Below are 15,962 nucleotides of genomic sequence, written 5' to 3'. Positions count from 1 at the left end.
AACCGATGTGAAATGGCTAGCTAGTTAGCGGGGTGCGCGCTAATAGCGTTTCAAACGTCACTCGCTTTGAGACTTGGAGTAGTTGTTTCCCTTGCTCTGCATGGGTAACGCAGCTTCGAGGGTGGCTGTTGTCGATGTGTTCCTGGTTCGAGCCCAGGTAGCGGCGAGGAGAGGGATGGAAGCTATACTGTTACACTGGCAATCCTAAAGTGCCTATAAGAACATCCAATAGTCAAAGGTATATGAAATACAAATGGTATAGAGAGAAATAGTCCTATAATTCATATGATAACTACAACCTAAAACTTCTTACCTGGGAATATTGAAGACTCATGTTAAAAAGAACCACCAGCTTTCATATGTTCTGAGCAAGGAACTTAAACGTTAGCTTTCTTACATGGCACATAATTGCACTTTTACTTTCTTCTCCAACACTTTGTTTTTGCATTGTTTAAACCAAATTGAACATTTTTCATTATTTATTTGAGGCTAAATTGATTTTATTGATGTATTATATTAAGTGAAAATATGTGTTCATTCAGTATTTTTGTAATTGTCATTATTACAAATAAATAAATAACTCGTCTTTCTATTCTGGTTAGAGACAGTTTGCGCTGTTCTGTGAAGGGAATAGCACACAGCGCTGTACGAGATCTTCAGTTTCTTGGCAATTTCTCGCATGGAATAGCCTTCATTTCTCAGAACAAGAATAGACTGACGAGTTTCAGAAGAAAGTTCTTTGTTTCTGGCCATTTTGAGCCTGTAATTGAACCCACAAATGCAGATGCTCCAGATACTCAACTGGTCTAAAGAAGGCCAGTTGTATTGCATCTTTAATCAGAACAACAGTTTTCAGCTGTGCTAACATAATTACAAAAGGCTTTTCTAATTGTCAATTAGCTAATCCAAGTTCATAATTTTAAATGCTAACACAACGTGCCATTGGAACACAGGAGTGATGGTTGCTGATAATGGGCCTCTGTGCGCCTATGTAGATAGTCCATTAAAAATCTGCCGTTTCCAGCTACAATAGTCATTTACAACATTAATAATGTCTACACTATTTCTGAGCAATTTAATGTTATTTTAATGGACAAGAAATGTGCTTTTCTTTCAAAAACAAGTACATTTCTAAGTGACCCCTAATGTTTTAATGGTAGTGTATGTTGATGTTTGTGGTGAAAGTAAATTGTCTTTATTGTGACCAGACTTCAAACCCATCACACTGGGTGATGGGTTTTCAAAAGCACTATGTGGCTCCTGTCACAATATGCTACTCAAATAATAAAGTGCCAATGACGTGGAAATAATCGTCTGTTATGTGAGGGAAAGAGAATTCTACATTTAGGACAAAGATATGCCGCAGCTGTCTCGACCACCAGAAGTACCAAAATAATGTCTGTTCAGGAAAACACAGAGTCTGGCCCAGACTAGGCCTATTCAAGAACCCCGCGACAGATGACCAGCTGCCAGATATAGCTAGGAATTCAACCGGCTTTTGGGGCATCATCGGCTTTAAGTGACAAGTAAAGTGATCACCGTATAGTTTAAAGTAAGTGCTTTACCGCCGAACAACATCGCTATCTACTGCTAACTTTTGTCAATGCAATAGGCCAAGCAGCTACAAGTTAGCTTAGCTTTTGTTTAATTGTTTATTATCCCGGTATTAATCGTTATAATTTTACTAGACTTATCATATAGGTTTAAAACAGTGTTGCACAAGTCCTGCAGTCACATGTGTAGGATACATTTAATATTTTCAGTTGATCATGGTGACAATTGTAGCCTAGGTAATTTATATATAAAAAATGTTCTTGACAATGAAGTAACTGATAACTGATGTTGTGTGTCACATACATGTATTGTATGTGTTGCATGAGGCAATCTCAGATTAAAAACCTTATTTTCCGGGCCTCCCGGGTGGCGCAGTGGTCTAGGGCACTGCATCGCAGTGCTAACTGCGCCACCAGAGTCTCTGGGTTCGCGCCCAGGCTCTGTCGCAGCCGGCCGCGACCGGGAGGTCCGTGGGGCGACGCACAATTGGGCTAGCGTCGTCCGGGTTAGGGAGGGTTTGGCCGGTAGGGATATCCTTGTCTCATCGTGCTCCAGCGACTCCTGTGGCGGGCCGGGCGCAGTGCGCGCTAACCAAGGGGGCCAGGTGCACGTGTTTCCTCCGACACATTGGTGCGGCTGGCTTCCGTGTTGGAGGCGCGCTGTGTTAAAGAAGCAGTGCGGCTTGGTTGGGTTGTGCTTCGGAGGACGCATGGCTTTCGACCTTCGTCTCTCCCGAGCTCGTACGGGAGTTGTAGCGATGAGACAAGATAGTAATTACTAGCGATTGGATTCCACGGAAATTGGGGAGAAAAGGGGATAAAATTTAAACTGATTTATTTTTTATTTTTTTAAGGTCACTGTTACAACTACTTCTGGTACAAAGTCACGGATACTTAGGGGTCCTTTGGAAAGAATTAGTATATGTCTTCAAGGTAATCGGCCCAGGGCAATACCAAAGTACTTGATGCAAGTTCCAGGTTTGTCACAAGTTGTTATCAAGCAAGCACTGAATGTTGTGACTGAGAAGTGTAGAGGATTGGCCAGTAAAAAGGTGGACTCTACTGCGACACACCAGTCCGTAAGCACTGAAAGAGTTTTCATGGGATAAACTTTTGAATGAGTGGAAAAAGTCAGGCCCAAGATTACTGTCATTTTTGCAATGTGTGAGCACTTTCTCAATGACTGTGGCTACAGGAACAAGGAAGAGGCCTTCAGGCTGCGTAAAGAAGGTCTCAATGGCCGTGGCAGGTGCCACCCATTTAAGGGCACGTTCTAGATGTATGTGTGCACCATGTTTTGTAATGCGCTTGTCATGCTTTATGGTGGGGCCAAAAAAATGTTATTTGATCAACTATCCAGGCTCGGTGTCTGTGTGTAGGAAGAGTACAATGACAAAATTGAAAAGGTTTGGCGAGTCACGGGATGAGTAATGCCTCCAGTGGAGAAGAGATATGGAGAGTGTCCAGGTCCTGTCTGCAGGGAGTGTAGCTTGTCCTGACACCACAACGAATGGTATGTACAGTGCATTCGGAAAGTATTCAGACCCCTTGACTTTTTCCACATTTTGTTACGTTACAGCCTTATTTTAAAATTAATTAAATTGCCTTTTTTCCTCATCAATCTACACACAATACCTCATAATTACAAAGCAAAAACAGTGTTTTTATTTTTATGTTTGCATATTTATTAGAAGAAAAAAACCTGAAATATCACATTTACATAAGTATTCAGACCCTCTTACTCAGTACTTTGTTGAATCACCTTTTGCAGCGATTACAGACTCAAGTCTTCTTGGGTATGATGCTACAAGCATGGCACACCTGTATTTGGGGATTTTCTCCCATTATTCTCTGCAGATCCTCAAGCTCTGTCAGGTTGGATGGGGAGTGTCGCTGCAAAGCTATTTTCAGGTCTCTCCAGAGATGTTTGATCGAGTTCCAGTCCAAGCTCTGGCTGGGCCACTCAAGGACGTTCTGAGAATTTTCCCGAAGCCCCTCCCGCGCTGTCTTGGCTGTGTGCTTAGGGTCATTCTCTTGTTGGAATGTGAGGCCTGAGCGCTCTGGAGGAGGTTTTCATTAAGGATCTCTCTGTTGCTCCTTTCATCTTTGCCTCGATCCTGATTAGTCTCCCAGTCCCTGCCACTGAAAACCATCCCCACAGCCTGATGCTGCCACCACCATGCTTCACCATAGTGATGGTGCCAGGTTTCCTCCAGAAGTGACGGTTGGCATTCAGGCCAAAGAGTTCAATCTTGGTTTCATCAGACCAGAGAATCTTGTTTTTCATGGTCGGAGGAGTGGCTTCCGTCAGGCCACTGTACTTAAAGGCCTGATTGGTGGAGTGGCTTTGTTTTTGCTCTGACATGCACTGTCACCTGTGGGACCTTTTATATAGACCGGTGTGTTCTTTTCCAAATCATGTCCAATCAATTGAATTTACCACAGGTGGACTCCAATCAAGTTGTAGAAACATCAAGAATGATCAATGGAAACAGGATGCACCTGAAATCAATTTTGAGTCTCATAGCAAAGGGTCTGAATACTTTTTTTTATAACTAAATAAATAAAAACGTTGCTTTGTCATTATGGGGTATTGTGTGTAGATTGTTGAGGAAAAATGTATTTACTCCATTTTTAGAATAAGGCTGTAACGTAACAATAAAGGGTGGGGTCTGAATACCTTCAGAATGCACTGTATAGACTGTAGCTATTAAAATGTGTTGATGGTTTATGTTAATTCTAAATACAACCACTATAACAGGCTACATACAGTATGATATACGGCTGTGTATGTTTGCTGTGTTTTATTTTTAAGATCATTTTTATTGGGATTTTTTACAATTACCAAGGCAGTAGGAAACGAGTGACAGCAAGACAGGGTGACGAACCCAGTTCCTTGGGTAGCACTAATCGCATATATCTTGATGTCTGGCGCGTTACCGCTAAGTCACGACGTCAGCATTGCTGTGTTAATCTAATATAAAAACCTGTTATGACCCATGTCATTATCTATAATCCAATGCCTGAGAGTGAACAGGTCCAGCTACCAGGGATTGAAGCTCTACCTGATAGCCCGTCCCCTGGATCTGAGGAATGATCTCATCTCAGCAGTGCTGGAATAGTATGCACACGGCGTGGTGTTTATATATGGCAACTCACAGTAGCGTCCCTTAACAGCATGCATTACTTGTCTACAGTATGTATGTTTTCTGCATTCATTTAATCACTGATAACTGTTTTGAACCTCCTTTGCAACTGTTTGCAATCATCAGGGCCAGCTTGACAGTGGCCAGGTTTTAATGTCAGGGATCGAAGCTCTTCCTGACATCCCATCGCCTGGTTCCGAGGAGAGACCCTCTCAATGAACTATCTTTTTGGTTGTAATATATAGCTACATTCAGTTGATATTGGGAATTCTAGGGAATAAGCATTATTTTTATAAACATGTTTCTGTGCTCCTTTTCGAGGCCTATGCACAGACAAATCCATATCAACTTACATTACAGGCCATGTTTGGGATGAATATGTATGAACTTTCCAATTTGTAAGTCGCTCTGGATAAGAGCGTCTGCTAAATGACTTAAATGTAAATGTTAAATGTTACAATAGACACATTTGACAGTAGCGTCATTTAACCTTGCATCATTTGACTAGAATATATTTTTTTAAAGTCTACCACTGGATCAAATTGTTCGCGTCTCAGAAACGTGTTGGTGTAGATCACCTTCCACAACAGGTCTCCATATAAGTCCTTCAATTTCCTATATCCACATTTGTTCCAAACACTGACGACAAACTATCTCAAGATTGAATTCTAAGAGTTTGTGGGACGTGTTGTTGTGAGACAGTTACCATCATTTGAGCACTACAAGTCTGTTAAATGGCACATACCTCACAATTACTCAGATGTAATGGCAAGGAAATCAGATTTCATTCCTTTAGGGCTACTGGATGAAAATGAAATGCGTTCAAAAGACATGAGGACGATCAATCTACTTAATGAACGTTATGTCCCTTATTCTTCCATTGAAGTAGATGGCAAGAACACTCAAACCCCGCATGGGAAGTTGACGTTAACAGGTGATCAGTGGACAAAACAAAATGCAAATGCAGCTATTGGACGTTTGAAAAATGCCCTTGAACCTATGGACAAAGTCGAAGACTTACTGCCTGCCTTTTACGGCCTTCCACTGCGCAATCAACTTTATCGACCTCTACAAGACACCGTCCAATGGATAAATGGGAACTTTGAACCAATTAAGGAACATGGTGAACAGAAGACATGTGACTCAAAGTACAGTTGGAGACAATTACAGGCCATGTTTGGGATTTTTTTTGAAGATGGAACAGATGCCTCCGTCATCACAGCTACGCTCAATTACTTTAGCATGGCTTCAGCGCAGGACACTACACAGACATAGTCCACCAGAAGATTTCAAACATCTGCCACTGAAAAACACAAGTGGTTTGATGCTCAGATGTTTACCATAGTAGACACCTATGTCATGAACGATGACACAGGTTTCCACCGCCAGCTTAGTGGAGAAAAGCCAAAACGCAGGACAAACAACCACAGATGCTGACCTGTCACTATCATGGCTTTAAGCCATCCGGCCTTCCCGAAGTCAGAAAGAACTGAGTCACCATCAGCAAAAAGAACACAAGATATCAGTTGTCTATAATCAAGCTAAAATTGAAGCCAGATCTAAAAAACACAGACAATGCAGTTGATACACTTTTTTCATTTATCACAGTGGCCTGTGTGCATACATTCTATACATGAGGGTGATGGAGAGTACCTGCAGGCTGTGGAAATTCAAAACGCTGCATTTTAGGCAAGCCAAGAGAAGAAAAACGGCAGTTTGATCTAGCCTCATAAAGCCCCAGTGTGTCTCGGAGACTCCGGTGGAACCGCACAGTGAATACAGGTGATGGATCAGAAAACAACATAGCGTTAGACTTGAACTGCGAACCCCATGTGTGCCACACAAAAGACCTCATGCAACATCAACGAGCCCGTGTCAAGTTTGACATTGCACAGAAAGTCAGCAGGATCATTGGAGAGCAGACAGACCTCATGCATCGATTTGATAAAGACCGTGAGCTGAAGCCAGAGCGTGGAAAGCACTCAATCTCAAGTAGATCTGAGGACATCGACCATATAGTAAGTGTGCTTCTTTATCAGAATTTGTTTGCTTTGACACCTGGCAGGTTTTATTTACCCAAGCTTCCGGAACTTCCAAATATAGCTGTTGCACAAATTGGACTGAGGAACTATAGTTGTGGATCAACAACCACAAACTGAGCTTACACTGGTGAGAAGAACCAACTGTCTGCTCATTTGGCACGCAGGCAGAGGCACAAACATTGACAGTTGATTTCAGCTGCAGTGTTGAGACCCTAGAATAGAAATAATCTTGAACGCCGCAAATAGAGAAGTAATGCAGGAAAGAGGAAAGAAGATGTAGTACTGAAACCGATGACAATGTAGACTCAACCTGTATTTACTTTTATACCGTTACATTCTTCGGTGCATTTATTTGTGTAATTATTTAAACAGAAAATATTATACAGAGCCTTCAGAAAGTATTCATACTCCTTGACTTATTCCGCATTTTGTTTTGTTACAACCTGAATTTAAAATGGATTCAAAATATATTTGTTCTCCCCCATCTACACACAATACCCCATTATGGCAAAGTGAAACTATGTATTTATAAACGTTTGCTAATTTATTTGATTTGAAAATTAGATACAGAAATATCTATTTTACATAAGCATTCACACCCCTCAGTCAATACTTTGTACAAGCACCTTTGGCAGCGATTACAGCTGTGAGTCTTTCTGGGTAAGTCTCTAAGAGCTTTGCAAACCTGTATTGTACAATATTTGCCCATTTACCTGCCATGTTCAAGTCTTGCCATAGATTTTTCCAAGCAGATTTAAGTCAAAACTGTAACTATGCTACTCAGGAACATTCAATGTTATCTTCAACTCCAGTGTATGTTTGGCCTTGTGTTTTAGGTGATTGTCCTGACGAACCTTACAATTCGCTGTATGTGTAGGGTACAGAGATGGTGTAGTCGTTCAAAAATCATGTTAACCACTATTATTGAACACAGACTGAGTCCATGCAGCTTATTATGCAATTTAAGCACATTTTTACTCCTGAACTTCTTTAGGCTTGCCATAACAAAGGGGTCGAATACTTATTGACTCAAGACATTTCAGCTTTTCATTTTTTATACATTTCTAAAATGTTCTACAAACAAAATTCCACTTTGACATTATGGGGTATTGCTGCAATAACTTTTTGGGCGACCTGACCAAATTCACATAGAAATGTGAGTTATAAATGTATCATTCACATTGAAAACAAGTTGAAGAAGCAGAGCTGTTCTATGTGCACTATTTCTATGCTTCCTGTTCTTAGGTTTAGTTTTTTTTGTATTTTACTTTTGTACACCAGCTTCAAAGATATTTCACAGCAAGGGCCTCCCGGGTGGCGCAGTGGTCTAAGGCTGCGATGCAGTGCTAGCTGTGCCACCAGAGACTCTGGGTTTGAGCCCAGGCCCATGGACCTCCCGCGACCGGGAGGTCCATGGGGCGACGCATGGCCGGGTTGTGTTTCGGAGGACACATGGCTCTCGACCTTAGTCTCTCCCGAGGACGTACGGGAGTTGTAGCGATGAGACAAGACAGTAGCTACTAATAATTGGATACCACGAAATTGGGGAGAAAAATAAATATATATATTTCACAGCGGTTTAGATGGTACAATGATTCAATGACTGCTGGTTTTGTCACATACTGAAATTAGGCGAACGATTTAGAATTTTTGAAACCAGGAAATGGTCTGCATAATGCGCATTTTTTCTGTAACACAACAAAATGTGAAAAAAGTAAAGGGGTGTGAATACTTTCTGAAGGTATTGTATGTACATTTTCTTTACCATTTTATTGGTATAATGTATTTTACTTACAACATTATGTACTGTTAACATTCTTCCTGTTGTTGCTGTCTTAAACTTTAAATAGGAAGATGTTTTTTGGGCTGTGATGTGTACACTAATGCAAGAGCAGTATCACAAATGCTATAGCCTAGCCTTTTTATCAATTCTCTATGCCAACTCTAGAGGGGGAAGTGTACACTTTTTATACTTGGAAAGTTGTGTAAAGTTGATAGTAGTACAATTAGTTAATCATTTCATCAAATAAAGGCAACTAAAAGTTCATTTATAATAGTCATACAATCCACCGAGCATTAATGTTTTCAAATATGGATCATGTATTGAAGTCAAGTGATGGAAAGAATGCACTTTATGAACAAGTAACTATGGGTAACGGTTCACATCTTTGCCCACTATATACTCTAGATAACTCAAAATGGGTATTAGAACAAATATTTAAGCAAAAGTATTTATTTACAGTGTGTATGGCATACGTTCTACTATTCCACACAGCTCAATGGTTTCCACAACAATAATATCCTAGACTACATACCCTAAGTCTTTTGAAGTGTTAAGTATATATGAGCATGCCTACAATATTAATCAACACAGCATGAACAAATTCCCAATGTATAGACAGTCATGTTTGCAAAAGACTTACGTTGTCCCAACACTGAATCATAATCACTTAAGTGTTTCTCGTCTCCAAATACCTCTGATAAACACTCGGGATATTGCATGTCTTATGTCAGTAATGGGCAGAGCAGAAACATTTCCTCAACTGAGAAACATAAGGCAATTGTGCTCAGAATGTTGTTTATGATTTTGTCAGGGTTACCCTCATTGGCTGATTTGTAATAAACCGAGACTCCCATGAACACCTGTGTGTGCCATGTCAAGTGCAAGGTCATGTAATTTCTCTCTCGGGTATTACCTATGCTCTTCAATCACCAGCCTATGTCTTGGTTGTAATTGTTGTCCAGCATGCCTCTCCCAAGGACTTGAATTGCCCTCACATACATCGTTGCAGTTGCATGAGGTAGCACAATTGTTACAGCGGTCATGTTTGGGTGATACTGGTTGCGTGACATCATAAAAGAGCTGGAACAGTTTCACCCGCCTGCAGCTTGTACTATTTGAAACTCCGACAAGCTGTCTTCCATGTTACAGGATACAGTGCATTCAGAAAGTATTCAGACCCCTTTACTTTTTCCACATTTTGTTACGTTACAGCCTTATTGTAAAATTATTATTATTATTCCCCCCCCCCATCAATCTACAAAATAGTTTATTTTTAATATATGTTTTTTTCTTTCACAAACTGAAATAACACATTTACATAAGTATTCAGGCCCTTTACGCATTCATTTTGTTGAAGCACCTTTAGCAGCGATTACCTTGAGTCTTCTTGGGTATGACGCTACAAGCCACAATCACAACCGGCCGTGATTGGGAGTCCCAAAGGGCGGCGCACAATTGGCCCAGCGTTGTCCAGGTTTGGCCGGTATAGGCCATCATTGTAAATAAGAATTTGTTCTTAACTGACTTGCCTGGTTAAATAAAAATCTTGGCACACCTGTATTTGGGTAGTTTCTCCCATTCTTCTCTAGAGATCCTCTCAATCTTTGTCAGATTGGTTGGGGAGTGTTGCTGCACAGCTATTCAATGGTCTCTCCAGAGATGTTCGATCGGGTTCAAGTCCGGGCTCTGGCTGGACCACTGAAGGACATTGAGACTTCTTCCGAAGCCACTCCTGTTTTGTCTTGGCTATGTACTTAGGGTTGTTGTCCTGTTGGAAGGTGAACCTTCACTCCAGTCTGAGGTCCTGAGCGCTCTGGAGCAGGTTTTCATCAAGGATCTCTGTACTTTGCTTCGTTAATCTTTGCCTCGATCTTGACTAGTCTTGGGGCGGCAGCGTAGCCTGATGGTTAGAGCGTTGGACTAGTAACCGAAAGGTTGCAAGATCGAATCCCTGAGCTGACAATGTACAAATCTGTCGTTCTGCCCCTGAACAAGGCAGTTAACCCACTGTTCCTAGGCCGTCATTGAAAATAAGAATTTGTTCTTAACTGACTTGCCTAGTTAAATAAAGATAAAATAAAAGTCTCCCAATCCCTGGCGCTGAAAAACATCACCACAAAATGATGTTGTCAACACCATGCCAGGTTTCTTCCAGACATGACGCTTTGCATTCAGGCCACTCATTCATGGTCTCATGGTCTGAGAGTCCTTTAGGTGCCTTTTGGCCAACTCCAAGCAGGCTGTGTGCCTTTTACTGAGGAGTGGCTTCCGTCTGGCCACTTTACCATAAAGGCCTGGTTTGGTGGAGTGGTCCAGAGATGGTTGTCCTTCTGGAATGTTCTCCCATCTCTACAGAAGAACTCTAGAGCTTTGTCAGAGTGACCATCGGGTTCTTGGTCACCTCCCTGACCAAGGCCCTTCTCCCCCGATTGCTCAGTTTGGCCGGGTGGCCAGCTCAAGGAAGAGTCTTGACGGTTCCAAACTTCTTCCATTTAAGAATGAAGGAGGCCACTGTGTTCTTGGGGACCGTCAATGCTGCTGACATTTTTTGGTATCTTCCCCAGATTTGTGCCTCGACACAATCCTGTCTGAATACTTGTAAATATGTTATTTGTTTTATTTCTTAATCATTCAAAAAAATCTAAAAACCTATTTATTTTGTAATTATGGGTATTGTGTAAATTAGAGGAATTATTTTTTATCAATTTTAGATGTTTTTTAAATGTAGAAAAAGCAAAGAGGTCTGAATACTTTGAAGGCACTCCCCGCTCTTCCATATGCCTGCAATTGAGACTGGACGTCTTGAGGTGGTCCATAGTTGACTACATGTTGGACACCCTTAAAGTCTACCCCCATTCCCAATGCTGAAGTAGCCTAGCCATCACAACTCTGAGATTAGATTAGTCTTCTTTCAAGGCTGCGATGATGTGCAGTTTTATGTACTTGGGTGGCTGAGTGGTACATGTCCAAAAACCTGTTTTCCATTGTGTCCTCTGCTCTTGCTGGATGCACAGATTTATCCCCAGGGAAATTCTGAAAAACCTTGTACAGAAAAGAACCGTCTTCAATTCTCTTACACTATAGGACAGTCCTTGGTATCTCAGGTCTCTTTGACTCCAACTATGTGAGCAACCATGAAAATGTCTCTACAGGGTCAGAGGGCTCCTTCTTCACGGCCAGTCTGATGTCCCTGTCAGGACTTTTCACAACCTCAACACATTGCTGCATGCACAGGTGCTTCATTGTGCACTTCCTTGTAGCATTGGAAGCTGTAGCTCTGATGGCCAATACAGGAACTGGTAGGGTGTCCGCAGCTCGCCAACCATTCCACACCACTTCCAAAAAGCAGCCCCCTTCCCCTGCGTCTTACCCCTTTAGAGGAAATGGGATAAAAACAAGAAAATATGCAATAGTTGTAATAAAGGACTAAATGTGACATGTTTCAGGAAGCTAGTTTATGTCTCGGGTCACTACTTCACTGGAGAGCCATTTGAATGTGTACTTATTTTCTTTTAAAATGTGTTTTTTTTTTTGGCTGAAATCCCTTCTGGAACATGTGCACTTTAATGTGCCTTAATAACAGACTTGTATGCCATCTGTAAATACAAATACAATTGTTCAATTACGGGCCTAGTTGTTTTAGCCACAGAAAAAGACAGCAACCTTCCCGCTAGTCATGATTGGCTGAGTTAATGGGTGGGCTGTATGTGCCGAGAGATGAGTCGGATTGGTCTGCCATATCGCACGCTTCTGTCTATTTGAGCTGGTCAGTATGTGTAGGTAATCCTGTTTAACGCGGCTTGTTGAAATCAGTCGAGTTAGAGCATGATAGATGGAGAAAACACCTGTCTCTTGATTAACACTTCAAACTAAGGGCAGCCATAGCATCTGTGTCAGGGAGAAGCGTCCATCCATGATGTATACAGGTAAGATAGTCTAACTAGCTATATTTTCAGATATTACACGTTTCTATTTTTGACAAAGTCTTTTTTTCATTTTAAGTTCGTGGACTGTTAGCTAGCTAGCTAATGTTAGCTGGCTGGCTCGCTAGCTAATAATGTGAGTAATTTTATTTTTCTTATCTCAGAGCCATTTGCTTTGCTAGTTATAGCCTAATGTTAGCTAGCTTGCTGGTTTGTTAGTTAGTTAGTTACCTGCAGATTCAAGCAGGGTAATAATGTCATGAGTTGGGATTATGGTTCATTGTTTACCTAGCTAGCTAGCAACATGTCTTAACAATGTTTGCCAGTGTTTGACTGTTGTTGTCAGGACAGAACGCTCAGATCAACCCTTAAAGAGATGGGTGGTGCTAAAGCTTAAGAGGGTGTGAACGATGCTGAATGGGTGTAGACAAAGAGCTCTCCAGTAGATACCAAAACATTAAATTGCTATTTTCTCAAAAGTGAAGTTACAAGTTTATTAACTTTTAAAGCAGAATTACTTTCCCATTGTTCCTCAAATGTAGCTTTGTGTGTCAGCTTTTATCCAATGTAAAAAACACTATCACATTTTGCTACTTAAGACCGAATCAAGGCGGTCGGTCACAAATAATACTGGTTCGATGACAACATTGTCATGTTGAAGGTAGAGCATGGCCTTAATGTTCATTTAAATTAGTGTCATTTTAACTGAAGGTCCAACATTATTTTAAGTGACATACAGTACCATTCAAAAGTTTGGACACACCTACTCATTCCAGGGTTTTTCTTTATTTTTTACTATTTTCTACATTGTAGAATAATAGGGAAGACATCAAAACTATTAAATAACACATGGAATCGTGTAGTAACCAAAAAAAAGTGTTAAACAAATCATATTTTATATTTTATATTTTTCAAAGTAGCCTCCCTTTGCCTTGACAGCTTTGCATACTCTTGGCATTCTCTCAACCAGCTTCATGAGGTAGTCACCTGGAATGCATTTCAATGAACAGGTGTGCCTTAAGTTCATTTGTGGAATTTCTTTCTTTCTTCGTTTGAGCCAATCAGTTGTGTTGTGACAAGGTATACAGAAGATGGCCCTATTTAGTAAAATACCAACTTCATAAAACAGCTCAAATAAGCAAAGAGAAACGACAGTCCATTACTTTAAAACATGAAGGTCAGTCAATGAGGAACATTTCAAGTAATTTAAAAGTTTCTTCATGTGCAGTTGCAAAAAAATATATATATTTTAGGTACTTAGTTTTATTAGTTGTATTAGTAATTGCAGCAGTTTTAGATGTAGGCCTATTTAGTAGTTTTCTACAACTTTCTGTCACAATTATTAGACAGTTGCCATATTATTCTTGTTATTTAGAAATGTTTTTTAAATTATTTATTTGGACACTTAAAAATGAGATGGTGCATCTCAAAAGGTTTCATCCTGCAAAATGTAAAATAGTAACTTGCTAGCTTAGTTGCCTAACATTAGTTAGCTGAATGTTTGTCTGCCAACGTTAGCTGAACAATAGCTAGCTATATTGATTTTCAGCCAGGCTTAGAACAAGCCATGCTTCATTTCATCAATATCATGCAAATAGTTAGGCCTACATGGGAAAAGGCTAATTGTGACTGAAACAGTTGTTAATTCACTGGGAGTTGCTGCTTGCTTTCCTGCTTGCTTTTGCAATGGAATAAATGGAGTTTTGAGATTACTTTAAAGCTACGTCAATTTCAGATTATCCGACTTTTACTGCAATTTCAGGTAAAAACGAAATGTAACATGTCTCTGATAATAAGGAACATGATTATACATTTCAGCTGTTTCAAAAACATTTCTCTGCTATTATGATTTTTACTGTAGGCAATCTCTCGTAGTGAGAAGAGGTCCTTAGTCAAGCGTTACAATAATGTGCGTGTCTGCTATTGCTGTCTGTGTGTAGTTGTGTGTGACTTGGCACTGTCCAGGTTATTTGGATATGGATATAAACACACTCTCTTAAATAAAGCAATATTGTGCCTCTAAGTGTAATCCAGTCTCTCTGGTATTTTCACTTTTATTCTTCCTGTTTTAGACAAGACGTTAATCTCCAACACAACAAAAAGTGGGGAATCCCATATCCCCCTCTCTTGCTTTTTCATCCCTCTCTCTCTCACTCTTTCCTCCTCCCTCTCTCCTGGCACCACCAATGTTTGGCACAGTTTCGTGGGCACTTGCAGAATTGTTTTCAGTTTCTGTTAGTTGTAATCCATGGAGAGGTATGGGGGCATTGTTGACGGAGGGAGGAGAACAAGAGAGAAGAGGGATGGTTAGAGAATGATAGATGGAGCAGACGTGGAGGTCCCAAGGTTGGCTCTATCGGAGATCATCAGTCAGGGAGAGTGGTGTGTGTGTGCTCGTGCAGCCGTGTCTGTGTGAGTCTGTGTGCATGTGCGTGTGTGTAATTGAGTGGGTGTCAGTGATGGAGTAGGTTATAACAGTCTACAGGGACACTACTGCAGCAGTAATGCTCTTTACTCCAGTCTACGTCCCAAATGGAACCCTATTCCTTATGTAGTGCACTATTTTTAACCCATAGGTCCCATTATGGTTCTGGTCAAAGTAGTGCACTAGATATGGAGTAGGGAGCCATTTGGAACGCATTCTCCACTGTCTGTAATACAACATATGACAACACTTTAACAATATGCTGACTTCATACTACTTCTACACACACGCACATACTCTGGTGACTATGAACTGATGCACGTGATTTAGAATAAGTGTCTGCTACATGGGCCTATGCTTTACTAAGGGTTTACTTAAGAAGTCTGCCCTGTCTTGCATATTAAATATTGGCTACATAAAGCATATTCAAGAGTTTAGTGCATTACATAATTATATGGTTTGTGCCCTCTCAATACCAATATCAAGTATGATTTCAGTTCAACCACTGCAGCACCAATCATCAATTTATGGTGTGTTCTGTTGTGATACAACTGGAATCCCAGCAGGAACAAATCACGTGTTTTTATTTCTTGTGACATCACAGGACCCGTCGGTGACCCTGAACGTTCCGCTGGGTGCCATTGGCCGGGTGGAGAAGATGGGCGGAGCCTCCAGTCGGGGGGAGAACTCATACGGGCTGGACATCACCTGCAAGGTAAGATACTTCATCATGGCCCTGACACCCCTCTTTTATACACAATGGTTCAGTCCTAGTCTGTCAGATATAATCGGAATGAAACACAATTTTATTTATTTTTGACATTGTGCTCAGAGACGTTTATTCCAGTGTTGGATCAGGAAGTTACAACATCAAAGACTACAACTATTTATTTTGTACTGACAGCATTTTGTGTGTTGTGTGTGTCTCCCAACAGGACATGAGGAACCTGAGGTTTGCGCTGAAGCAAGAGGGCCACAGCAGAAGAGACATCTTCGATATACTCTTTAGATACGCCTTTCCACTATCCCATGGCCTGGTACGTACACACCTTATTTCCTTCGACCTTTTTTTATTTAGTCTCACCTGATA

The 15,962-nt window shown here is 40.9% G+C and overlaps 1 protein-coding gene across 3 annotated transcripts in view; it reads left to right on the top strand.

The window, feature by feature from the left end:
- The window catches only part of LOC129865600 (myotubularin-like), a 58,576-nt gene that overhangs the window by 18,462 nt on the left and 24,152 nt on the right, over positions 1 to 15,962 (top strand). For all 3 annotated transcript variants that reach the window (XM_055938500.1, XM_055938499.1, XM_055938501.1), the window contains exons 5-6: positions 15,477 to 15,587; positions 15,808 to 15,909. In XM_055938500.1, the coding sequence (XP_055794475.1) occupies positions 15,477 to 15,587; positions 15,808 to 15,909 (213 nt within the window). The remainder of the gene's footprint in view (positions 1 to 15,476; positions 15,588 to 15,807; positions 15,910 to 15,962) is intronic.

The sequence above is a fragment of the Salvelinus fontinalis genome, chromosome 11, assembly GCF_029448725.1.
Source record: "Salvelinus fontinalis isolate EN_2023a chromosome 11, ASM2944872v1, whole genome shotgun sequence".
NCBI lineage: Eukaryota > Metazoa > Chordata > Actinopteri > Salmoniformes > Salmonidae > Salvelinus > Salvelinus fontinalis.
Note: the sequence above shows the minus strand (reverse complement) of the source record. Positions and strands in the feature narration are given on the sequence as shown.